This window comes from Apium graveolens, chromosome 6 (assembly GCF_009905375.1).
Source record: "Apium graveolens cultivar Ventura chromosome 6, ASM990537v1, whole genome shotgun sequence".
Classification (NCBI taxonomy): Eukaryota; Viridiplantae; Streptophyta; class Magnoliopsida; order Apiales; family Apiaceae; genus Apium; species Apium graveolens.
In genome coordinates this window covers 1457705-1482398 of record NC_133652.1, presented here as the reverse complement: position 1 = coordinate 1482398, position 24694 = coordinate 1457705, and the positions used below count along the sequence as shown (strand labels likewise).

At 32.8% G+C, this 24694-nt stretch overlaps 4 protein-coding genes across 5 annotated transcripts; all 4 read right to left on the bottom strand.

The window, feature by feature from the left end:
- Positions 1–2660: 2660 nt before the first annotated feature.
- LOC141667030 (putative ferric reduction oxidase 1) lies at positions 2661–6670 on the bottom strand. Its single transcript, XM_074473329.1, has 8 exons — positions 6430–6670; positions 6237–6348; positions 5796–5975; positions 5420–5657; positions 4385–4712; positions 3898–4141; positions 3115–3818; positions 2661–2932 (listed from the first exon to the last, which is right to left on the bottom strand). Exons 1-8 carry the CDS (start codon positions 6626–6628, stop codon positions 2793–2795), a joined length of 2145 nt encoding a protein of 714 aa, XP_074329430.1. The 5' UTR covers positions 6629–6670; the 3' UTR covers positions 2661–2792.
- A 613-nt stretch (positions 6671–7283) lies between these two features.
- Positions 7284–11239, bottom strand: LOC141667447 (ferric reduction oxidase 2-like). Its single transcript, XM_074473947.1, has 8 exons — positions 10836–11239; positions 10641–10752; positions 10385–10564; positions 10000–10237; positions 9024–9351; positions 8668–8911; positions 7869–8575; positions 7284–7637 (listed from the first exon to the last, which is right to left on the bottom strand). The coding sequence occupies exons 1-8, from the start codon at positions 11122–11124 to the stop codon at positions 7498–7500; spliced, it is 2238 nt and encodes a 745-aa protein (XP_074330048.1). The 5' UTR covers positions 11125–11239; the 3' UTR covers positions 7284–7497.
- A 581-nt stretch (positions 11240–11820) lies between these two features.
- On the bottom strand, positions 11821–12891 carry LOC141663770 (F-box/kelch-repeat protein At3g18720-like). Its single transcript, XM_074469584.1, has one exon. The coding sequence runs from the start codon at positions 12889–12891 to the stop codon at positions 11821–11823; it is 1071 nt and encodes a 356-aa protein (XP_074325685.1).
- A 1260-nt stretch (positions 12892–14151) lies between these two features.
- On the bottom strand, positions 14152–19254 carry LOC141668883 (APO protein 3, mitochondrial-like). Of its 2 annotated transcripts, none has more exons than XM_074475929.1 (6): positions 19119–19254; positions 16413–16779; positions 15821–16251; positions 14879–15460; positions 14703–14774; positions 14152–14447 (listed from the first exon to the last, which is right to left on the bottom strand). In XM_074475929.1, the coding sequence occupies exons 2-4, from the start codon at positions 16775–16777 to the stop codon at positions 15051–15053; spliced, it is 1206 nt and encodes a 401-aa protein (XP_074332030.1). In that variant the 5' UTR covers positions 16778–16779; positions 19119–19254; the 3' UTR covers positions 14152–14447; positions 14703–14774; positions 14879–15050. The 2 variants fall into 2 exon arrangements, with proteins under 2 accessions (XP_074332030.1, XP_074332031.1); XM_074475930.1 differs by having other exon boundaries at positions 14924–15460.
- Positions 19255–24694: the final 5440 nt, after the last annotated feature.

Here is a 24694-nt window from a genome sequence, read left to right as displayed (position 1 = left end):
CAATCACGGAGCAAATTATTTTGATTTGAAGCTGTTTTTACGAAGAACACAAGACGGAAATTGATAAATGTTGTAGCTGATCTTGTTTAATAATTCGTAGAATGCCAGAGTAATAATATTTATTCTCTCTTATTTCAAACTGTTGATCATCCGTAAACAAGAGGTCTACGTACTCTTTTATAGGGGTTCAAGTTACACGTAATTCTTGGAGGACAAGTTACCCAGATGAGTTTGGTCTGATCCATCAAAGCCCAGGTTCGTTGACCATTGGATAGTTCGTAAAAAGCCATATTCCATGGCCCAGGCCCAATTAGGCTGTAATAGGCTGTCATGGCATTAGGCGAAAATATCTCGTTGGTGAGTCACGAGAACACCTACAGGCCTCACATGCGACCCCTTAGAATTTGATCATGTGATGTGGACCCATAAATATGTAAGTAGCGCTGATCTCGAAGAGGTCCTTCCAAGCGTAATATAGTCCCGCTAGATTTCCATGATGTGCCCCAATAGGGTCATGTAGTCATAAAGTGTTGTAATAATATTTTTTGTGCAGTTGATATGTGATCGCGGACTCTCACTTGTCTCTTCAAGTCTCTTAAAAATATGAGGTGAGAACTTCCCTCCTATTAATATGGGGTCATACATGATATAAGGAGATGACTCTCTTCTTAGTGTTATGAGGAGATGGCTCCCCTCTTAGTAGTATGAGGAGAGAACTCCCATCTTAGTGATATGAGGAGAGGATTCCCCTCTTAATAGTATGAGGAGATGACTGCCCTCTTAGTAGTATGAGGAGAGGACTCTCCTCCTCCTGTTGAGAGGTGGACTTAATCCCTATCTTGTTGAGAGGTGGACATGACTTCCTTCCCGATTGAGAGGTGGACAGAATTTCAGTCTTGTTGAGAGGTTCACATGACCCCCTTACTGCTGGAGAGGCGGATAAGACTCGCCTCCTAGTAAGAGGAGGACATGACTCACTTTCTTGTAAGAGGAGGGTATGACTCACCTCCTAGTAAGATGTGGACATGCCCCCTTCCTGTTGAAAAGGCAGACACGACTCACCTCCTAGTAAGAGATGGGTAGACGTCACCTCCTAGTAAGAGATGGGTAGACGTCACCTCCTAATTAGAGGTGGACACGTGTCATCTCCTAATAAGAGGTGAACATGACTATCCTCTATATATTTCCACGTGTCATCATGCGAAATCTTGGTCAACACTCGGTACATGGTTCCGATCCATATACAAATTAGGAGAGCTCTTTCATATTCTTGAGCTTGTTTATTAATCCCAATATTATTAATAATTCTTGTAATGGGTCTGTTTATAGCCCATGTCCATATTTGGGCATAATATTATGTATATATTTAAAGAGCCTAACAAAATTGACTAAAATGAACCGTCATTTTTTGATACAATTTTTTTTATAAAGCGTTAAATCATAAAGATAGTGATTATTAACAGCTAATAAGTATTATATTTGTGTAAATATGGTAAGTAAATTTTGTTATATTTTATTACACTCAAATATCAAATTTATATTTAAAATTATAATGTGAAGATTTTTTCTCTCTTTAAATGCACAAATCAAATAATATAATTTTTTTTAAAAATATTTAGGAGTAAAATAAGCTATAATCAATGAATTAAATTAATCATACTAAAGTAGAAGAAATAAAAGAAGTTTTTGCCAAATTGGTTTTGAAATTCTAATAATCGTACTACTCAAAGTAAGAAAAAAATTAATATTGTATGAATTTAAGGGAAAAAAGTGAGAGTAAAAGGAAAATAAATAAATTAGAGTGGAGTAAAAAAAAGATAGTGAACGACAATGTATTTAATGTAGGTATCATGTGACTGTCACATCATTATGTACTTATTTTCTGTAGCCAATTCTGTACACATAGTACTTATGGCAGTTAAAAAAAATTCGAAAATCTGAAATCCGTCGAAAAAAGCCGCATCTGTATTGGAAAAAGTGGATATAATCCGTATTTGGAACAAATCACATATTATCCGTATCCGACAATTTCAGATGCGGATACAAAGATAGTCATATTCGTATTCGAAAATATCTGAATCTAAAATTAAATATATATGATTTTTGAATATTATATATATGTATATAATTATATTTAATTTAAAATTTATTCTATTAACTTTATATTGTGTGTAGATATATATTCATTAAATAAATATTCATACAAATTTAATATAATTGTAAAAATATTATTGGCATATATAGAATATTATTTACGTTTAATATTTTGAAAAAGGCAAAATTATACTGTAAATATAAATAAACTTTAATTTTTGAAAAAAAGTAAAATTGACTTGAATCACTTTAACTCTTAAATCAAATTTTAAAAATTAGTTTTAATTTTTGTTTTTTTTTGTATTTTTTTTGAATTTTGAATATTAAAAAAATAAAATTTGAGTGAAAATCGGATCCAGATTCGAATATTATCCGTATCCGGATAGTATACGAAGAGTATTCGTCGGATTTAAATTCAAATATTATTCTTTAAAAATTCTCGAATTTGAATACGAATACGGATAGAAATTTTCAGATTCAAATCCGGATGCGGATATAAACAAGTCCGTATCCAAATCTTCTGAAGTACGGCCTAGCGATGATAAAGCCCAAAATCTTTTGAAGACTAATGAAATATTAGATTTTTATTATTAAATAATTAATTACTTAAATGTTATGTTTAGAGGGGCAATTTCACAGTAACTACAAATACTTAATACTCTACATTTGATCAGCAATGTATTCCAGAGAATAGTTGATCACCAGCTAAAACTGATGGATTCGAAATGTAAATTTTCTGCTGAGCTTGATGAACAAATTTTCGCGACGTCGTGTCGCATACTCTTTGGACCACAAACAAGAACACCAACACTTGATCCTTCCTGTTCCGTTAACATTCCTGCAACATTACACACTCAACTCTGTTAAAAATTTTAATACTGGAAAAACGTAAAATTTGATTTCAGGGGGGCACGTGTCATCTGGTACCCTTACTAGACCCGCGCCTGATTTCATATGACATAAAAAGTAACGACGAATGGTATCTTTATAGTAGATAACAAGGACTGCAAATGAACTTACTCCTCAGATCAGGCCTTCGACCATAATGCACCTTGGTAGTTTTCAGAAGGGTCTGCTGAGGAAGGCTTTCGAGTTCTCGATCAGTAGGATTGATGGCCAATGAATTATTCATCAAAGGTGACAATCCCTTTGTCTCAGTCTGATTGTTTTCCATGGAACTCTGTTTCTTGTTCCACAGAAAAGCTGCAGTGGCTGTGACAAGTACTGATATACACAAGAGTAGCATATTTAGCAGAGACTTTAATGAGTATGAGAACACCTGATAGCTATTATGGTCTATTGGATATATGTAGAAGCGCGTTAGCAGTCCCATGGTAAGAAGGAAGATTATGAACGACAGAGATGTTATTAGGCCGAGCCATAACCAACTGTATTTTCCTAAGGTTGCGGATATTGGTGCATCTGAGGTGTTGGCCTTAAACCATATTGTTTCCAGGGGCTTTGAGTTTTCTATTGGTGGTTCAAACTCTCGGGTCACGTATGCCTCTACTTGTAGCTCGAGGTTTGAAATTCCCTGTGAGGCATTTGAAAATGGAAGGACGAGGTTTAACATGGTGAGCTCCGAGGAGTTTTTGAAAACACTAATAAGGAGAATGCTTGGAGTTCTGCATTTCATTGTCGAGTTCATGAAGATGAGTTCACGGATGATGGAAATGAATGGCGCTATGCCACTGCCTCCAGTAACCATAACTAGTTTATCATGCCTGCAATCATTATGATTCATTAGTCTACGTCTCTATGAGTATCCGTAAGACCTTTGCAACATTGTATGTACTTTGGTACCTTAGAAAGTGAGTTGAAGCAGGTCCATAAGGGCCTTCAACAGAGACACTAAGATGTTCAAGTGGAAAAGGTGAAGCTAGCTTGTCGTAAAGCTTCTGAGTCCAACTTCCTTCGCTTTTAATGATAACACTGAGAATCTCAGGTTCCAGATTACTGCTTGAACTAATTGTATAAGGATGCCATTGCAGCTTGGAAATGCTTGGAACATTAATGAACATTATGCTTGTTGGAGTGTAACTCAGTCCTAGAAAAGTAAGTCCAATTAGTAGCTGAGACAACATTTTCATTACTTCAATCTCAGGGCACCTAAATATATATGTAACTTTGCCTCATGTTGAGGCGCGTATAAGTAACTTTGTCTCATATTGAGACGCCTCCTCTGAGACTCGAACCTTCAAGCTTTTGTTATCCCGAGAAAAAGTTATAATGCTAGGCATAACCTTAAAATGCAGAACTCTAAAATATGTGAGGATAGTTGGAGACTGACCTTGAGATTTGGAGAAGTTGAGCTCAACAGTTTTACATGGCAGGATACAAGCGGAGACTAACTGAGCACAATGTCTGGACTGTAAGAACCTCAAGAACCGATCAACCATGAAGAGATAGAAACCGGGAAGCATATAGAAGAAATAATCAAAGTCAAGATGAAAGATAAAGAAGATGATGAAGAATATGTAGAGGTAGTGTGTATAGAAGAAGAGCTCAAACATTTTTCGCCTAATGCGAGGAAATGTTGTCACCCATAACCCTAGCCCAAACAGCAAGGAAATCTCCCCAGCTACATTTGACACACCTGCTTTCCTCCATTCCAGCATCTGCATTCAATCCTAGTGTATAGTTAATGTTCATAGAAGATATGCATGGTCTCTACCAGAAGTGAAATTTCATTTATTTTCAGTAACATACAGCTTTGTAACACTTTTAGTACCATACCAGTTACATCTATTCATTTGTTTTCATTTTATGGTCTTGACAAACATGACCTTGGATCATTATCATCGTTAAGTAACCAGTCTCACTCAAACCTTAATGTGTCATAGAAAAACCCCAACAGGATCTTATACCACTTAACACTAAGTCTTTGCGACTTTTGGAATAACTAAACTTACACTGAAACCTCCTAGTGGGAAAAGAGAAGTGAGCCCAACTCTTAGACCAATTTCATTATGACTTACAGATATCAAACATGACCACATGAGGGAACATTTGGCTAATTTTTTCTATGTAACCAAGAGAAAAGAGTTGAAGACTAAAGCCAGAAGAGATAAAAACAATAACATGGAATACCAAGCTGTGATTGACATTGCCAAGCACATCACAATCTACTTTTGTAAATTTGGCAGTTCTCTATAACAGCCCGAATGTCTGACAGACGTATATCGCTTTGAACTTTGATTCTTTGAAGCAATCATTCAAAGATAAATTCTTCACAGCCATTCATTTCTCATCACATTAACCAAAAAATTTATACTCTGTAACTTTCATTCCACAATGTAACTTTCACAGCCATTCTAACATTTACCTTGGATAATAAACGATTCGTGAGAGCCCAGTAGACGATATAGAACAGGCCGTGAGCTGTGAAAAGGAACATGGTTATATGTCCAAGCCATATATGATACTTGATGCTGGCCTCTGAGGTTAAACCAAGAAGAGGCAACACTGATGAAGTTCGTGTCACTGGACAGAAGAGAAATACAAGACATATGTTGCCTATAATCCCTAGAGTTAATGCAATTATGCTCAGTGTAGACTCCCATCTGCCATAACATTATATGCAAGTAGTTTGTTAATGACACATTAGTAAAGTAAACATATGCTAATGCAAGGCAAACTAGCAAGACTGCGACTCTAGTCCTTAACTTCTCATGCATTTTACGAGTTTTATGAGTAACAACCTCTTCTCGTTCTCTGATTCTTTGAAAAGGGCAATTTGATCAAAGAAGTAATGCAAGTAAGTGAAGAACGTCCAGGCTAGAAGGGCAATGAACATCGCAAAAATAACAATCTCGATCCAAGAAACAATCCCCAGCCACTTGATTATCACTGGCCTCTTCCATGAACTATATATCGACTTCCTGCAGAAGATGCAGAAGAGTTCATTGTATAGCTCAATGTTTAGTCTTAATTACATAAAATGCATGCAGTAAAAATACTCTAACGCCTTAAGGTGTTAGAGAATGACCTTTTCCAGGATTTTAAATTATTCTGCCAGTCTGAGTTCCGATACCATGTCAAGGAACCAGTTACTCTAAAAACTCAAGGTGTAAGAGAATGGCCCTTTCCGGGATCTTATATTATTCTAACAAAAACAACTTGTGCTATGTGTCTGCACATACCTTTTTATGTTGCAACTATCACTATCTCTGTATTTCATTCCCAAATGAAGGTACACAGAGCCCAAAACAGAGATGAACAACATTGGAAACGAGAACACGAGCATGGCTGTGCCTGTAAAGCCAAGGGAAAGAGGTTAAGCACACACAATCGACGTAGCTACGTGCACGTAAAATTCATCGAAAAGCACTAAACCTGCGTCTCCAAAGAAAGCTGATTTAGTATGAGCATCAATCTTTGGGTAGAAATGTGATCTGTAAGTAGAAGTTGGCAACATAATCCACATGAAGATGTAGCCAATAAAGATTATTGTTACTAGTCCTAATATTGATGCCCGAATGACTCTGATTTTGCCATTAGAAGATGTAACAACAGCTGCTGATTTCTCCTCCATAGAGCTGTTTTGTGATTGTCTAGTTCGGATTCTCTATTACGAGTTTGGTACTTATATATTGCATAGTTGCTCCTTAAACAGAGATGCGTGTAAGCGGGCCCGAACAGCTGGTTAACGATTCGGGTTCTCTATTACGAGTGTGGTACCTATATATTGTATAGTTGCTCCTCAAGCAGAGATGCGTGTAAGCGGACCCCAACAGCTGGTTAACGATAAAAAAAACATGCGTATAAGCAAGCCCGAACAACTAGTTAGCTATAAAGAAAAAACAATACTGCGTCACCATAACCGTCTTTACACGTATATGTTGTTGTGTAGACAAAAAAGTTTACTCATTTTTTGACTTTTAAGGTTGTGAGTACAATTTTTCTTCCTTTATTTTTAGCAAATTTCAAAGAATGGTCAGGGTTCTTCAAAATCAGTATAAATTCAATTTGGAACTCTGACTAGTCCCAAATGATAAGTGGAAAATTATCTTTAACGTTTATATTCGACGCTTTAAGATTTTAGACGAGTTGTTTACTTAACATTTTCGTTTTTATTTACGGAAATGTGCTAAACAGTAAATACTGCAGATTTTCTTGCAGCTCTTTGTAGAAAAATGCATTAAGCATCCTGATGCTCCCTCTCCAACATTTTATATTTGTACACTGCATTTCAATATTATGCTACATGTATTACTATGTTTATAAATGCAATACTGCAATTTACATGATTAATTTCTTATAGGAATGTACATCAACAATCTTCGACAGACAAGGAAGACTGGAAGAGCATAACTTTTCTGCAGAACCAGCCACACAAATATTTTCGCAAAAACTACATCGAATGATACCCCATAACAGCAATGCCTCCCTGATAATGGTTGATCACCAGCTAAAACTTATGGATTCAAAATGTAGATTCTCTGCCAAGCCTGATGAACATATGTTTGCAACATCGTGGCGCATACTTTTTGGACCACAGACTAGAACACCGACACTTGGTTCTTTATGTTCCAGTAAAATTCCTGCAACAGAGTCAATTGCATGATCAAGTCTGTTCTCTGCACATAATACACATTGCAGAAAGGAACTTTACTTCATAAATCGCGCTAAGTTTAGTGATGTAGCAGTGAAAATCTGATAAATCTTCGATAAATTTGTAATAAAGATTATAAGTTGCAGGTGGAAAAGGTTAACATTAAGGGCTATTATAAGCTAAGCTTAAGTCGATATCAGGGAATGTAAAATTAACTTACCCCTTAGATCAGGCCTTTGACCATAATGCACCTTGTTAGTTTTCAGAAAGGACTTTTGAGGAAGACTTTCGAGTTCTTTCTCAATAGGATTGACAGCCCCTGAATTTTGCATCAAAGGTGACAATCCTTTAACCTCTATAATCTGCTTGGTTTTAATGGAATTTTGTTTCTTGTTCCAGAGAAAAGCTGCAGAGGCTGTCACAAGTATCGATAGACATATGAGTAGCATATCTAACACTGACCTTAACGAGTTTGAGAACACGTTATAACTGTTATGGTCTATTGGATATATGTAGAAGCGCGTGAGCAATCCCATGGTAAGAAGAAGGATTATAAACGATAATGATGTTATTACTCCGAGCCACAACCAACTGTATTTGCCTAAAGTTGTGGATATTGGTGCATCAGAGGTGTTAGTCTTGAACCATATTGTTCGCAGGGTCTTTGAGCTTTCTGTTGGTGGTTCTATCTCCCGGGTCACATATGCCTCTACTTGTAGCTCAAGATCTGAATTTCCATATGAGGCGTATGAAAATGGAGGAATGAGATCTAACATAGTGAGCTCTGAGGAATACTTGAATGCACTTATTAGGAGAATGCTTGGAGTTCTGCATTTCATTGTCGAGTTCATGAAGAGAAGTTCACGAATTATTGAAATGAATGGCGCTATGCCACTGCCTCCAGTAACCATAACTAGTTTATCGTGCCTGCAAGTATTATTATTTATCAATCAATGAGTACTTTATGACGATTGCAAGTATAACATGAATTTGCAACATTATGTGTAGTACTTTGGTACCTTAGAAAGTGAGTTGAAGCAGGTCCATAAGGGCCTTCAACAGAAATGGTAAGATGTTCAATAGGGAATGGTGAAGCAAGCTTCTTGTAAAGCTTTTGAGTCCAATTGCCTTCACTTTTAATAATAACACTGAGGATCTCAGGTTCCAAATTACTGCTGGAACTAATTGTATAAGGATGCCATTGCAGCTTGGAAATGCTTGGAACATTAATAAACATGATGCTTGTTGGAGTGTAACTCAAACCTAGAACATAATATTAGTCACTAACTTAGATAACATTGTTCATCCTCAATCTTAGACTATATAGAAATATGTCTAGTGAGTGCAACTTTTGCAGGAATGGTTGAAGTGTTACCTTGATCTTTGGAGAAGTTGAGCTCAACAGTTTCACATGGTAGGATGCGAGCAGAGACCAACTGAGCACATTGTTTAGATTGTAAGAACCTCAAGAAACGATCGACCATGAAGAGATAGAAACCAGGAAGCATATAGCAGAAGTAATTGATGCTAAGATGAAAGACAAAGAAGATAATGAAGAAAATGTAGAGGTAGTGTGTGTAGAAAAAGAGCTCAAACATTCTTCGCCTAATGCGAGGAAATGTTGTCACCCAGAGCACTAATCCAAACAGCAATGAAATCTCCCCAGCTACATTTGATACATGTGTTTTTTTCCATTCCAGAATCTGCATTCAATCCCAATGAACAAGAACTAAAGATTTGCATGGTTCATACAAAAGTAAACTGTTAAACTAGATATGTGACAGTAATTTAACCCTTTCAGTATCCCCTTTTTTACAAAAGAAAGTCAAGAAAACAAGCTCAATGTACTAAAATCTTGTAGTAAGAATACAAAAAGTTAGACATTTGGGCCAATTTCATTTCAGACATATCTGCCAAACAAGTGTCAAATATGACCCCATGATATAACATTTGTCTAATCTTTTCTATGTTGCCAAGGAAGAAGAGTTAAAGAGTGGAGAGCAACAGAGTATTAGAGAAAAGCCAAGGAGATAAAACCAATAATCTGGAATACTAAGTTGTGATAAACATTTCCAAACACATCACAATCTACTTTTGTAAATTTGGCATTCCTCTAAAGCTAAAGCTAACAGACCATATCAATCAAAGATAAACTCTTCACAACCATTCATTAAGTGGAAAATTTTGCTACCAATCTCATAATAAGGAGTAATCTAGTGTGTACGGTAGCTTTCATGTTCGATTTTTTGATCAAAGTGACATAAGACTTGTGTTTCAGATGACCAAAGCTAAGACTAAATGAATACAAGACTTTCAATTTTGGCAGACCAAAGTTGGATTCGAGTATGTACCTTTGATGATAAACGATTTGTGAGAGCCCAGTAGACGATATAACACGAGCCGTGAGCTGTAAAGAGAAGCATGGTTATATGGCCAAGCCATATATGATACTTGATGCTGGCCTCTGAGGTTAAACCAAGGAGAGGTAACACAGACGAGGTTCGTGTCACCGGAAAGAAGAGAAATGTAAGACATATGTTGCCAACAATTCCTAGAGTTAGGCCTACTATACTCAGTTTTGCTTCCCATCTGCCATAAAAGTACATTCAAATACATTATAAACAACTGTTCTCACGTAATGATTGAACTGCTCAAAAATGTTACTGGTATCTTTCGATGAACTTCTGTTAATAGAAATGAGACCGGAAGTTCCTTGAGAATTGAGATAGTACCAACCTCTTGTCATCTTCTATTTCTTTAAAAATGGCCATGTGACCAAAGAAGAAATGCAAGTCAGCTGAGAAAGTCCAAACTAAGAGAGTAATAAACATCGCGAAAATGAAGAGCTCTATCCAAGAAACAATCCCGAGGCCTTTAATGATCATCGGCCTCTTCAATGAGCTAAACATCGACTTCCTGCAAAAGAGGTACTAGTTCATAGTTCATAGCATGTAGCCTTGTGTGTGTCAAGCATATGTAAAACCATACATACCTTTTCATCTTACAGCTATCATTAGACTCATAATTCAGTCCCAGGTGAAGATATATAGAGCCCAAAACAGATATGAACAGCACTGGAAATGTATAAACAAGAATTGTTGTACCTGCAAATACATGGAAACATAAATAACATATGTATATAGGACATGACTCGAATGGTAACTAGTTTTCCAGAGAACTAGCATACCTTGTTTTCCAAAGAAAGTGGAATCTGTATGAGCCCGAATTTTCGGATAGAGATGCAATCTATAAGTAGAGGTTGGCATCATAATCCACATGAAAATATATCCAATGAAGATTGTTGTTACAAGTCCTAATATCGATGTCCGAATGGCTTTAATTTTGCCATTAGAAGAAGTAACAACAGCTGCTGAATTCTCCTCCATTAGAGATTTAGAGAATTTTTCTGGTTTTAGCTCTAGCTCTATATTTGAGTGAGAATGAAACTTACACAATATACTACTAGTATATTTCATATCACCATCCTAGTCAATTTCCACGTCTTCAGTTAGAATTTTTAACTCTAGTTCTTTGGTAGGTCACACAGTATGAAATGTGAAGCAGTTTCACACAGTAGATGCTAATAGATCTCATCTGCTTAGAAAGTCTTCTGTAGATAAGTGCTGTAAACTCGAGAACAAGTTGGAATGCTTGATTATAACCTTAAGGTTTTACAGGAAGGCCCTTTCCGCGATCTTATATTATCATTCTAATACGCTCCCTCACTCGAAAGTCCATTTATGAGTTGAAGAGTGGTCTATCATTACTCAGACCTTGTAAAAACAAGGCAATATGAGAATCTAAGTATGTGTTAGTTTTTACTTTTTGCTAATTATCAAAATGTATCTTCTCTAGTTCTATATCACTTGTCATTACAGGTTTAGCAGTCATCTAGGCTCATGCTGGGTGCTACTATAAAACTCACTAAGCCAAGATTCCAGTAAACTTTTACGCCATTCGATAAAACAATATGATACACTTGATCAATTGGGAGCGAGAATGTAACCCAGAACCTGGGTAGACAAGAGATAAGCCCTTAACCACTTGAGCTATCTCATCGCGCTCGGTCTGCAGAAGTTAGAAAGCTAGACACCTTTACTAAAGACAATGATATTTCCATCTGGGACCGAAAATCTGAAATACCACTAAAGTAATACATTTATCTAAGCTAATCAACCAAGATCCACCCACTTTGCTGATGGATAAATTTCATACGGGAGCTGAAGAGTCTGCGTACCTCCATCGTTTAACTCATGAGAAAGAACAGTGTAACCACGAATTGTACGAGTACAGCGAAGGAGACCACCATATTTTGGACGAAGAAGATAAATTTTTGAACCACTTTCCCTTGCGCAAAAGCAGTTGTGCAATCTTGACAAGTACCAAACTGAGCTCATCTCATCAATCTTTACCCTTTCCCATGAAGTATCAGCATCATTGTACACTGAAATAGCGTAAGATGTATGATCATCATATCCGCCAGCAAAAAGTTTAATTATTTTTCCATCATGTTCCGCGATATAGTTTACTCCCTCCAGCTCATTCCTAGGCCTAAGTAACTCTTTCCAAACACGGGTAGCCATATTATAGATAGTCATCTTTCCCCAGATATCAAAATAGAAAATCTGTTCGCCTATGCTGATCAGACCACGACATCCTTCAAACTGCATTGTGCGCTCTACAGGGGCGTGTTTAGTCCACACAAGATCACCAGGTTTAGCTGTTCTAAGAGTTATTCGACAAAATATACCAGCGCTAATGAGGACCACACTTACAGGATAGCCATCATGAGTTGAGAAAGAACCAAAAAATTCATGGGATTCTGCAACATCTGGCAGTTCAATTTTAGCCTTTGTAAGTGGATTTATTAGAAATACAGAATCAGGCAACCTTTCTCTGGTAACAACAAAATTCTTTCGACGCAAAAGAACCCATCCTTGTTTGGAGAAAAGCACCAGAGCATTACTAAATTCAGGGAGGTAAAGAGTAACCTTCTTCTTTCTTGTAATGCTGATGAAGTCCTGCAGACTACTATCAACATTCTTGTTTTGCTGCATAAGCCACGGCATCCCTTCCCTAATTGATTGCTTTTTCGGGTATGACAATGATGCAGCACGCCAATCATGACAAACGGATGCTACACACATATCATCAAATATGTCTAGCTTATCTTTGATCATCCATAACACGAGGACAGGAAGCGCAGACCATTTAGCCTCGTTTCTTCTCTTTTCATGAGACATCCTCTTTAATGCTAGCATAGACAATGACTCGGATCACTGCTAAGATATCGAAACAGAGAGTAGAAAATTAGCTGACCAGTTACCTGCAAGCTGCAAACAGATATGCGTCAAATAGTATAAAGATCATCCAGTGGCTTCTACGAAGACAGGAAGCAAAATGTACATTTTAAGTGAACTCTCCGTCTGTCTCATCTATTTATAAGATCCTGTTCGGACCTTTTTTAATACCTTAAGGTGTTAGACGAGCTGGTTCCTTAACATGGTATCGGAGCTTATCCTGACGAGAGGACTAAGGTTCAATTACCAACCACCCCCAACATTCGACCCATAAACAATACTGCCCGCAGGTAACCTTCTTGGAATTTGTATAAACTCTTCAGTTTTCGAAAATATCTATCACGACAAAATAGTAAATGACAAACTCATTATTCTCTTTTGGGAACCAATGTGTGTAATTTTCCCACTCCAGAAGATTCAATCAACTGAGGGTATTGCACAAATTTTATTTGTAATCACAAAAAAAAATACAATAATCAATTATCAGCCGTTTTATTGCAAGATATTAGCCGTTTTATTGCTAGATTTCTCCGAAACAAAGATATTAACTAGTGATTAAACGGCTAACACTAACTAAGAAAGTACTTTGACTACCTAATGAACGGCTACACAAGTAAGAGACAGTAGTTATAGCATAGTAATCAACGACTTCAACAAAATTGTAATCCCATTATTAGTTGTTCCTAATGCAATTGATTATTAGTAGCACCCTAATGCACTGGATTATATCTTTAATTTTGGAGAAAAATGCCCCCGAGTACGTACCTACGGAACTTACCGGCTCCTAAGTTCCCCCGAGTACGTACCTACGGAACTCACCAGCGACATAATGTATTTTAATGACAGAGTTGTAATTTTTTAAAATAAGTTTTGTAATTACAATAATTCCCGGAAAATGTTAAATCCAGAGCAGTTTTTTAATTTCCAGAGAAAAAGACATATGTAAAGACTAAAATGCCCTCCCTAGATGTACATCAATAATCCTTGTAAAGATTAATGTGAGGACAATTCAGTCTTTTCAGAGCTCTTTTGGTCTGGAAATTAAAATCCTGCTCTGAATTTAACATTTCCCTAATTCCCCACGTGCATTTACATTAAAAAACTATTTGTACTCAACTAAATTACGTGGGTACGTACTTCGGAGCATCAAACTATCATCATAACTCTATTCTCTCCGTTACGCTCTAAAAAATTATTGAAGTAGAGAGATAAAAGAAATAGCGATCTTAGCAAATTCTCGGAAATAAAGAAGAAATATTGTGTAATTTTCAAATGGGTTGCCCTTGAGGCCTATTGAAACTTTCTTCTGTATCCATTACTACTATATAGTACAATACAATTTTTTTTGTCTTCCCATGCTATATTATCAGTCTTTCTTCTTCTTGAGTTTATCAATTGCAGCCAACCTTTCGACGAGGGAGGGTTGAGAGTAATGATAGGCTGTACCGCAGATCTGTGTTCATAGACGTAAAGTTCTCTTCCAGAGGAAACTTCACAAACTGAAAATAAAAAAGTCACTTCAACACACAATCAACAGAAAAGTCTCTTTTTTCTGGTTAAAAATACACGCAGAAGACATGTTACTCCATAATCAAATATATTATGCACTCAATATTGAGAACGCTAAAACCTTGGAAATCAAGAAGGCCTTGAACTGAACTATGACCATAATGTGTAGATCATCCACTGTGAGGCACTGAAGAAAGCAAGATGAAAATCAAAGTAATTGATGCATAAGGGAAAAGAAAATGTACCTGTAGTTTTACAAGAGCAGCTCAAAGAGGTTTCGAATACCCAAGCTTCCTAGCAAAACCATCAGCCTTCAACTAAAGTAAACAAAACTTAATTTTGTCAAAATAAGACTAAAAAGATTGGTAAATGTATACAAACATCTTTGTAGCAAAATTTGCACATAATACTAATAGTTAACCTCGAACTCAAAAGCTTGGTTGGCAAGAAGTAGTACAAAGCTTACAATATGCTGAAGAGGTATCACTGTGTGGCATGTGCTGTATAAAACCGAGGTTTTTAACATATTAGACATAGATCGCCCATGAAAAAAGAAGGGTCACAATACTCTCCCTGGTCAATCAGTTCAGAGTTCACACAACTAATTTTTCTTCAGCCACTTCAGGAACTGTTACATCTTCTCTCATCAAACTACAATAATTATCTCCTACGCATGCCCCGGCTTGTGCAAACATTTCTACTACTGCGGGGAGTTTCCCATAATATCTTTTTAGGCTATCAACAAGCAACTCGTTATTATGTGGATTCTTAACATGCCACACATAAACAATTGGAATCAGATCATCAAGAGTTGCCTCCTGCCAAGCATGTTGACCATCCCTCATCTGATGCTTGAATGCTTGGCATTGTCTTACTCTGTGACCCTTAGGCCCAACCTGGACCTCTGAACAGTATCCACACGTCTGGACTGCATATTTCTGCATAAGTTTAGTTGCTCCAAGCTGCATTTTTTCCCATGCCTCCATTCCTCGCACAGCAATACCTGTTACCAGCCATGATAAAGATATTACAGATAAAATTATAGATAAAAATAATGCATATTGTATTGTTGTTTTCAACAAGGCTTTGAAGAGAAAATACTTATAAAGAAGGAAATCTTTCAAAAACAAAGCTAAACTGAATCGAAAACAAGTTTACACGAAACTGCCAGTTTTATATATTTTAAAACAGTTCGACATTATTGCACTAATTAAAAGCAACTGATAGCACTATCACACATGCAAGATCCGATATAAAATTATTTATAATAGAATTTATATAGACTTTAGGCCGATGTTAAAAAGGTAGTGTTATGAAGTTTCTTCCTTTCACATTGTGCCAACCAATATTTGAAGAAACAAACCTTGTAAATCATCATTAGTTGATGCCTTATATTTCTCATCACAAATCAACTTCTTCCTGTTCTCCCAAAATCCATATTCATTTATATCTTTTACAGATGCGAGATCATTAGGAAACCTCTTCTCAAATTCTATAATTCGTCCAGCAACATAGTAGACAGGGAATTTTCTTCTTCTTGTAGGGTACTCAAGGATGTCCACACCAGCTTGAACACACAATTCTAATATTGCTGGGATTCTATCAACCTGGAGTCGCTCATTGTGAGATACTGCTCTTCCTATCCTATCATACAGATGGTAGGATTTTACAACTGGCAAAACATTTTTCAAGCCACCTTTCTCCCAAACATGCTCCTTGTTCATTTGGCTGCCTACAACATTGCATGTTTTAATCTTATGCGGAGGATCACCAACATGAACTTCTCCACATAATCTACACAGAGTAAGATCATCACACAAGAGACATGCTAAATGATTATTATAAGATTCTAGTATTGTATGTAGATCTACAATGCACAAAGTTTTAAATTCTAATTCATTTAAAAAAAAATACAAATGTCATCTTTTCTTTCTAATAAAACATACAGAAGGTACCTGCAAAAGTAAATAGAGGTGTGCATAACAACCTTGGCAGCACAATCTAATAGTCTATCTCTAGCAGCTAACACATCACGAGCTACGGGCACAAGTGATTTTACCAATAACCCATTTTCAGGAGCACTTAGGGTAACTTCACGGACCAAAAGCCTCTCATGTTTTTCCCGTCTAGCTTTGCGCTTAAGTTCGTTTACACTCGTCACCATAGGCTTCCTCTCAGACCTTTTAAACTTCCTTGGCAACTCGTTTGAATTTGACCTTGCGGAGAAGAGTGCTCGCAGATTATTGATATATGCCTCTTGCTTTCCACATATTAACACCTGAGGCATGCACCACAGACTTCGGTTTCTTCTTAGGAACATTTCTAGATTAAAAAAATGAAAAAAAAAAGTCAGTTCTAATTTCAAATTGAGATTAAAAAATTTATTTGATCACATTTCAAAACAAACAGATGTTTTCGTCAAAGGCATTTTATAGAACAAAAGGAGTCCAAATTTTTTTTCCAAACAAATTTATCAAATGGGTCACAAAGAATGTTACTTCCCCAATTCCCCATACATAGTCTCTAGCGTAAACTTACACGAACATATTGTATCATATTTCATAATACATTTCATTGATTTATACGAGTTCAAATCAAACATTCCTCCTAGATAGATAGACAAGATCAAAAATCAGATAAGATAGACAAATGCTACATAGAATCAGATATTATCAAGAATAGCTATGGAACCATCAAATGAATTTCAAACCTAACAATTGCATAATGATATATATCCTTCCAAGTAATTAAATAACACCCCAATCAAAAGCTATTAACTTGGTATTCTGAAACTCGTTTAAACCAATATGGGATGCTGACCTAAGCTTTGAAATCAAAATAAAGTAAAGGGATGGCAGCAAATTCAGAATAAGAAAAAAATACATCAATTAAGCACCAACATGCAAACTTATGTAGATTTATTTAATCTCCAAAATCAACTAAAAATAATGGCAGGGTTTGCTTGCACCAATATTTGTAAGTAAATAGATTAAATGCAAATCCCCATAGTAGTAAAAATGTTTGTACAAGCTGGGGCATGTGTAGGAAAAAGTTATTGTAATTTGAATAGAGATGTAACTGTTCCTGGAGTGGCCTAAGAAAAATTAGTTGTGGAAACTCTGAACAGAATAACCAGAGTAGTTGTGAGGTATTGTGACCCTTTTTCCTATGGTATTCTTGGTTTGATATGTCCCACACTCACATATTATGTAACATGTTTGTGAGTGGGAATAAATGGTACATGTAGGGGTGTAAAAATTTCGATTCTGAATTACCTCCTAGAAAAGAAAGACTAAAATTGAGATAGATGCACTCATGGGAGCGATTTTAGTTACATGTACCTGGTTCTTTCCACATTGTGGACTACGGAAGCCTATGGATGTTCATTTCTTCTATTGCGCTAATGTTGCTTAGACTCGTAGAATTAGCACAAGTTTTGAAGCACAAGTTTTGAACATGATATTAGACTGTCAGCATTCACTCTTACTCTGTGTGTTGCTGCAAATTGAGACCGTGACCTATTTTTACTCTTAGTAGGTTTGTTTCTTGAACACTATCTTTTCTTAGAGCAGATGCACCTTTTAATATCTGTAGCAAGTACACTAAATGCATTTTTCACTACTTGTAGTTCATTACAAACATTATATAAGCTGAGTTGCAGAAAATGCTCATAAAAATTTATTCCTTGGAAATTAATTCAAATTTAAGCGGGTACGAATATGAATATTATTTCGCTTTTTATGTTAATAATAGTAACTTTCCATACCTAAAATACAGTGCTAATAATTGGTATTTCGTTTCTTATAAAGAAAGAAAGATGATAAAGTTTCTATACAGTTTCCTTTTTGGTACGTCCCTCTCAATTCTATACATTTCAAAAATAGTAAAATTTTATAATATAAAAATTAACTACATTCACTTACAACCACTACTTTCTTCCGCTACACTCATTTTATACATTAAATAATAATTGGTCTCATTAGTCAAAAAAAAAATTAATTTGTCCCACCACTTAACCCTCTTTTCTTACTTTTTCCCACTAAATTACATTTTTCACTCATTTTATACATTAAATAATAATTGGTCTCGCCACTTAACCCAATTTTCTTACTTTTTCTCACTAAATTACATTTTTTCCTAGGTATTGGTATATAGAACATTTTGCGAGAGACCAGAACCCTTTATTTATACATAACAAATGTATTCCGATTCTCATTCCGAAGTAAACTAAACAACTTGATTAAATTCATTCTCATTCCCGGTTCTCATTCTCATTCCCATCATCAATCTAAATGCCCCGTAATCTCGATTTCTGATTACATACAATCAAGTAGACAATGAAATTGACAGTTAAATAAATACATACACGCAAGTAAACATAAATATGAACAACAGCATAGTCCATGTATATGTGAGCATGATTTCATGGAAAAACTTTATCGCAGATAAACAAAACAATTGAAAATTAAAAATAAAACATCTGCATACATCACTTAAAGTAAATAATGTAAATAAGCAAAACAAAAAGGTTTAATTCATATTATAAAAAACTGACAACTAGGCTAGGTAATAAAACGATAAAATTTCGATAAATAGATACATATATATATATACACAGATTATATATAGGGATTGAGAAAACATAATGAAAAGAAGTATACCAACAAGAGCTTTGAAACGCCAGCGCAGAGTTGCAGCTCAAGTAAAAGAAGCAGCAGCAAGTAAAAATGATAATTTCTATCTTGTATTTAATATTTATAAAGACATCTGATAATTTTTTTCTAAAATGGATTTGGAAGATATTTGGGCTCGTTTGGATTTCTTGAAAAATCTATATCTATAGCCTTATAATCGAATTATAATAGAAAAAAAAATAAAGGTCGTTTTCAACTATAACACTTACATTTTTTATTTCTCTCAATTAAAACAATTTTTCTAAATATGACGGACAAGTTTATTTAATAAAATAGAATAATAATAATATAAACACTAAAAACTAATGAATTACTTTTTTTCACCTATTTAATTGTTTATTTTATTTAATTATTGTTTTACTTAAAGACTTTGTTAAGCTTAAACATCCTTATTCATTGACAACCACAACAATCTCCTCGACAACAACAACAATCTCATCTCCTCGTATAAGATAATAAAAGAACCCTTTGTTCTTAAAATAATGTAAAAGTCAAAAATACATGCACCTCTAACCAGTAGCTATCGCACATATATTTTGTACGAGTCCAAACTAAAAAATATTTCTTTTATATAATTTTTACTATTCATGTAAAGACAAATATACTTAAATTAAGTATTATTTAACAATTCAATTACATAAACAAAATTAAATAAAAAAAATGATTTTGAAGTCGAAATATTTATCTATCTATATTATTATATTAAATACGAAACTTTACGGTCCTTCCTTCAATTACATAATTGTCCTTTCTTAAAAAAAATTAATATTTTACTCAATTGTCCTTACTTAATTAATATCTAACCAATTATCTTTATAAGTAAAATATGTTGCATTTTTTATTTTCACCAACTAAAACAACTCTTTCTCTACCAATATTTTAGACAATTCTTTTTAATTTATACATTTTTTAAGTAAAACATGTTTTTTTAATTTTCTCCAAATAAAACAAATTTATCACGAAAAATATTATGGGCAATTTTTTTTTTAATATATGCTGATTATCTATCTATCAATCTATCTATCTTTTATACTATCTACTATAATATTAAATACGAAACAATGAATTTTTGGTTGGTAGTCGGTCTGATATCCATAATTATAGTATTATTTAAAATAAAACACTCTCATAAATAGATTAATATTCACAATATAATTATATAAATACAAATAGAATTGTAATATGTATAATGATTTTGATTTAAACAAAATAATATATAATATGAAATAAAATTATACTATTGATCCAATCCTAACTAAAAAATAATAATAAAATAATAAAGACTAATAAAAATTTGAAAGCAAATTTCTTTAGTGGATATAATGTCATCTGGCTAAAATGAAAAATAAACGAGCTAAAACAAAATAAATTGAAAGTAAATTCGTTTGAAAAATATAATGTCATCGGCCTAAAATAAAATTATACATATTATTGATTCGGTCTAAAACATAATAATACTCATTCCGGGCTAAAATTAAATTAAACAAAAAACTTAATATAATTAGCTGGATTAGGTTGACATAGCGGGTGTGAGAATAAAATCAAGATTTGCTACCTCAGGGTAAAACAATACAATAAATACTACCCATATAGCTAAAAAATATTTTATTAAACGGATATATAACATAATGCGTTGGTCGACATATGTCATCAGAATAAAACAAAATATGTTATATATTCGGTTTAAAACAAAAAATATTTAACCAAAATTAAAATAAAATTAAAAACAAACTAAATGTAATTAGATGGTTGATATAACGGGCTTAAGGCTAAAACAAAATAATGTATATTATTGATCTACGCTAAAACTATAATTAAATTCAAAATAAAGGTAATTCTTATATTATTCATCCGTGTTAAAATAAAATTAAAGTCTACTTAATTCGTTGTTAGGTATAATGTAGGCTTAAAATTGCATGATAACTAGAATCCGACCCTAATAGCTGAAATTTTAAAAATTTGATTGCATATTTGTGTGTAAAATGTTTGGATTTATATAATTACGGGTTTTTTTAATTTCTATAATATCCAAAACTATTTTTAAAAAATGAAAATATAGATGATTCCTTAGTCAGTATAATCGCGTCACACTAAAATAAATCAATACATGTTATTCATCCGGGATAAAAAAATTAAACAATTGATTCATGATAAATCAAAATTAAAATAAGAAAATAATTATACTAGCTAACATAAAATAACATGTACTTTATTCGGGTTTATCATTGATACATAAACTTTTTATCATTGATCCGAGTTTAAACAAATTAACCCAAAATAAATTTGAATATAATTAATTAGATTTGTTTGGTATACCAAAATAAAGATAATTTGTTTACTATTGATGTGAGTTAAAATTTATCTTTTAATTAAATATAATTATATTTTGTAAACACACCTATGAATTTTAACAAAACTAAATCTTTCAATTAGTGATATTTCTTTAAAAATTAAAATTTTATTAAATTATACACATGCATATTTACAATAATTATAAAATAATATTATCGAAAATTTCTAATAAATAAATTTTAGAGCTTAAAATTTTCACTTAAAATAAATTCAAAAATTAAGTAATATTAAAAATAATCAGTGCATCGCACGGGTTTTAGGCTAGTTATTTTATAATAGACGAAATATTAAAAGTTTGGTAGTCGGTCGGTCCTGAAATTGCTTAATTATTCTAATTTTAATTATTGGGTCGATCGATTCTAATTCTAATTGATATTAAAGTCAACTTCTTTACCAATTTCAATTCTATTTTATATCGAACTATATATCATTATAATTTATATTAAATTCAAATTCTTCTATCAATTTATATTTTAATTCATATCGAGTTCAATATTATTCAAGTTTGTTACTGCGGGCTAAATTAACTTTAAGCGAACTAAATATAATTATTAATATTTAGTTGATATATCATGTGAATCGGGCTAAGATAAAATAATAATACTATTCATCCTCCTAAAAAAATTATACTAATGAACTTGGATAAATATAATAATATATTTTATTTATCCAAGATAAAAAAATACATTATATAATTAATTCAGACTAACACAAAACTAAAATAAAAATACAATTCGACCAACAAAAATAAAATCATATATACTAATTATTCAGTCTAAAATAAAATTATCACATTGATTAAGACTTTAAAAAAATTAAAATTAAACTAAAAATAATTAGTTTGATTTGGTCGGTGTATTGGGTATCCGGCTAAAATAAAATAATGTAAACCACTTATCCGAGATAAATCAAATTAATATTAGACTAAGTATAATTCGTATCCTATTGATGCGAACTAAAAAATCAAATTTTAATTAAAACATAAATATAATTTTTTTTTAAATACACATAGAATTATCAATAAAACTATATCGTTCAATTAGTAATATTGTCTTTTTCAAATATCTTTTATAGAATTATAGTTAATCGATTAAGTAATCATCATGCTAAAATAATATTTTTTAAGGTCCGAACATAATGGAGATATTATATTTTTATCCTCACTAAAAAAATAATTTCGTTATAATAACATTTCCCCCTTTACCAATACTATCACTTTAAATAAGTTTAAATGTTACTAAAACAAGTACGAATACAACACCGGTTCACCATTTTCGAATTTAAAAAAAACTTTCTCAGCCTCTTTTTTTCTCTAGCCGCCGTTTGGGGCTTCCATCGGTTTTCACCGGTGGAAAGCCCCAAATCATCTATTTTCCTTACTTTGGTCGTGTTTTTCAATAATATTCCTCCCCGGGTAAGGATTTTTATCGTTCAAGATTGTATTTTTGTTTGATATAATCTTTGTTGGGTGAGATTTGTTCCCAATTTTATTTGGGTTTTGTTTATTCTCTCCTTGTGAGAGCTTGATGTGTTTTTTGGGTGTTTTTTGGTGTGATTCGATGTCTAGGACGTTAGATCTATCGGCAGAGGTTTGATTCAGTCATAAAGATTTATATGGGATTGTAATTACGATGGATAGCTCAAACTGGTTTTGGTGAAGGCGATACATGTGTATATATCAATTTCAACAAATCGCTTGATTGTGTCTTCGTAAATACTAAATTAATCAGCGATATAATCTGTTTTATGTTTGTTCGACTCGATTGTTCTTGTAGATGCCGTATGGCTTTTCATTATTGAATTAATTCTGATTTTTTTCAAAAAAAAAAAGTTTAAATGTTCTAAAAAGTTATGAACATATATGTCTACTAATATAATTATTATGAAGTCATATAATTTAAAATTTTAAATGAACAAAATTAAGAATTGAATTCAATTTTTAAAAAAAAAAATATATATAATATTAAAAAATATCTATGTCATCCGTGCATGACACGAGTTTTAAGTTAGTATTAATTAATATCTTAATTTATAAATTATTCATGTGTTTGGATTATTTATAAATTACTTATATGATGATCTGTTTGGTATAGTCTAATTTATAAGTTATAACTTCATTAAATAAAGTTAAATATAAATTACAAATTATATAAATTAATAATTTTGATATGTAAATATAAAATAAAAAGGAGAAAATATTAAAACAAGAATAATTATGTTGAAATAAAACTATATAACACACTTTATTTATCTCGGCAAAAATAAAATTATATTATTGATCTAGCTTAAAAAACAAAATTAAATATAGTTAGTTGAATTTATTTTGGTTGATATAATATTGGTCTCGAGTTAAAATAAACTAATATAAATCCATAAGATTTGGGACACTCTGTGTGTCAAGAAATCATTATATTTGTTGTAGTTTGTTATTTACCAAGTTGATTGTATTTTAACCAGTAAATTTTGTATTATTTTGAAATGGGGATTTGACCCACTTTGGACTCAAGATTTAACCAGAGTTGTCACTTGTGCTAAAAAAATTAGATTAAAATGAGTTGAAACAAAACTAAAATTAAAATTACAATTCATCATTATTTAAATTATTTTTAGAAAAGTAATGAAAATTAATATAATAATCTTAATAAATAAATATAAAATAAAAAGATAAATATTTAAAAATGAAATATAAATAAAAAGTAATATAAATTAATTAAAGTAAAGTTATGTAGATATCATAGAAACAAATGAAAACAAACAGAATGAAAAAACTAATTTTCACTTATCAAGACAAATTGCTGAAATATAATTATATTAATAATATTAATTTATAAAAAATAGAAAATAAAAGTGTTACATTAAATATAACTAAAAAATTAAAATATGCCTAACTTTTTTAATTAAATTTTTCAAATAATTTTTTGAATTACCAATAAGCTCATATTTAAAAATTTCGAAAATTGATATTCACTCTGTTCCTCCCATTTGTTTACACTTTTCTTTTTAGGATATCCCTTCCAATTGTTTACATTTCAAAATTTTCCAAAAATAGTAAAACTTTTATAATTTTTAAAATAACTATATCCACTACTTCTCTCCACTATACTCATTTTATACATATAATATTAATCGGTCTCACTACTTTATTCATTTTTTTAACTTTTTCTTTAATACTTTATCATTTTTCTTAAACT

Bases quoted from the DNA above. Each gene is read 5' to 3' on its own strand.
- LOC141667447 (XM_074473947.1), bottom strand. From the start codon at position 11,124: ATGAAATATACTAGTAGTATATTGTGTAAGTTTCATTCTCACTCAAAT. The intron at 10,565-10,640 runs GTATGTATGGTT...CCTCTTTTGCAG, and splicing joins GATAGCTGTAAGATGAAAAG to GAAGTCGATGTTTAGCTCAT. The intron at 10,238-10,384 runs GTTGGTACTATC...CTTTTATGGCAG, and splicing joins GAAATAGAAGATGACAAGAG to ATGGGAAGCAAAACTGAGTA.
- LOC141667030 (XM_074473329.1), bottom strand. From the start codon at position 6,628: ATGGAGGAGAAATCAGCAGCTGTTGTTACATCTTCTAATGGCAAAATC. The intron at 5,976-6,236 runs GTATGTGCAGAC...CATCTTCTGCAG, and splicing joins GATAGTTGCAACATAAAAAG to GAAGTCGATATATAGTTCAT. The intron at 3,819-3,897 runs GTACCAAAGTAC...TAATGATTGCAG, and splicing joins GCTTCAACTCACTTTCTAAG to GCATGATAAACTAGTTATGG.
- LOC141663770 (XM_074469584.1), bottom strand. From the start codon at position 12,891: ATGTCTCATGAAAAGAGAAGAAACGAGGCTAAATGGTCTGCGCTTCCT.
- LOC141668883 (XM_074475929.1), bottom strand. From the start codon at position 16,777: ATGTTCCTAAGAAGAAACCGAAGTCTGTGGTGCATGCCTCAGGTGTTA. The intron at 16,252-16,412 runs GTACCTTCTGTA...TACTCTGTGTAG, and splicing joins ACCTCTATTTACTTTTGCAG to ATTATGTGGAGAAGTTCATG. The intron at 15,461-15,820 runs GTTTGTTTCTTC...GGCTGGTAACAG, and splicing joins AACTAATGATGATTTACAAG to GTATTGCTGTGCGAGGAATG.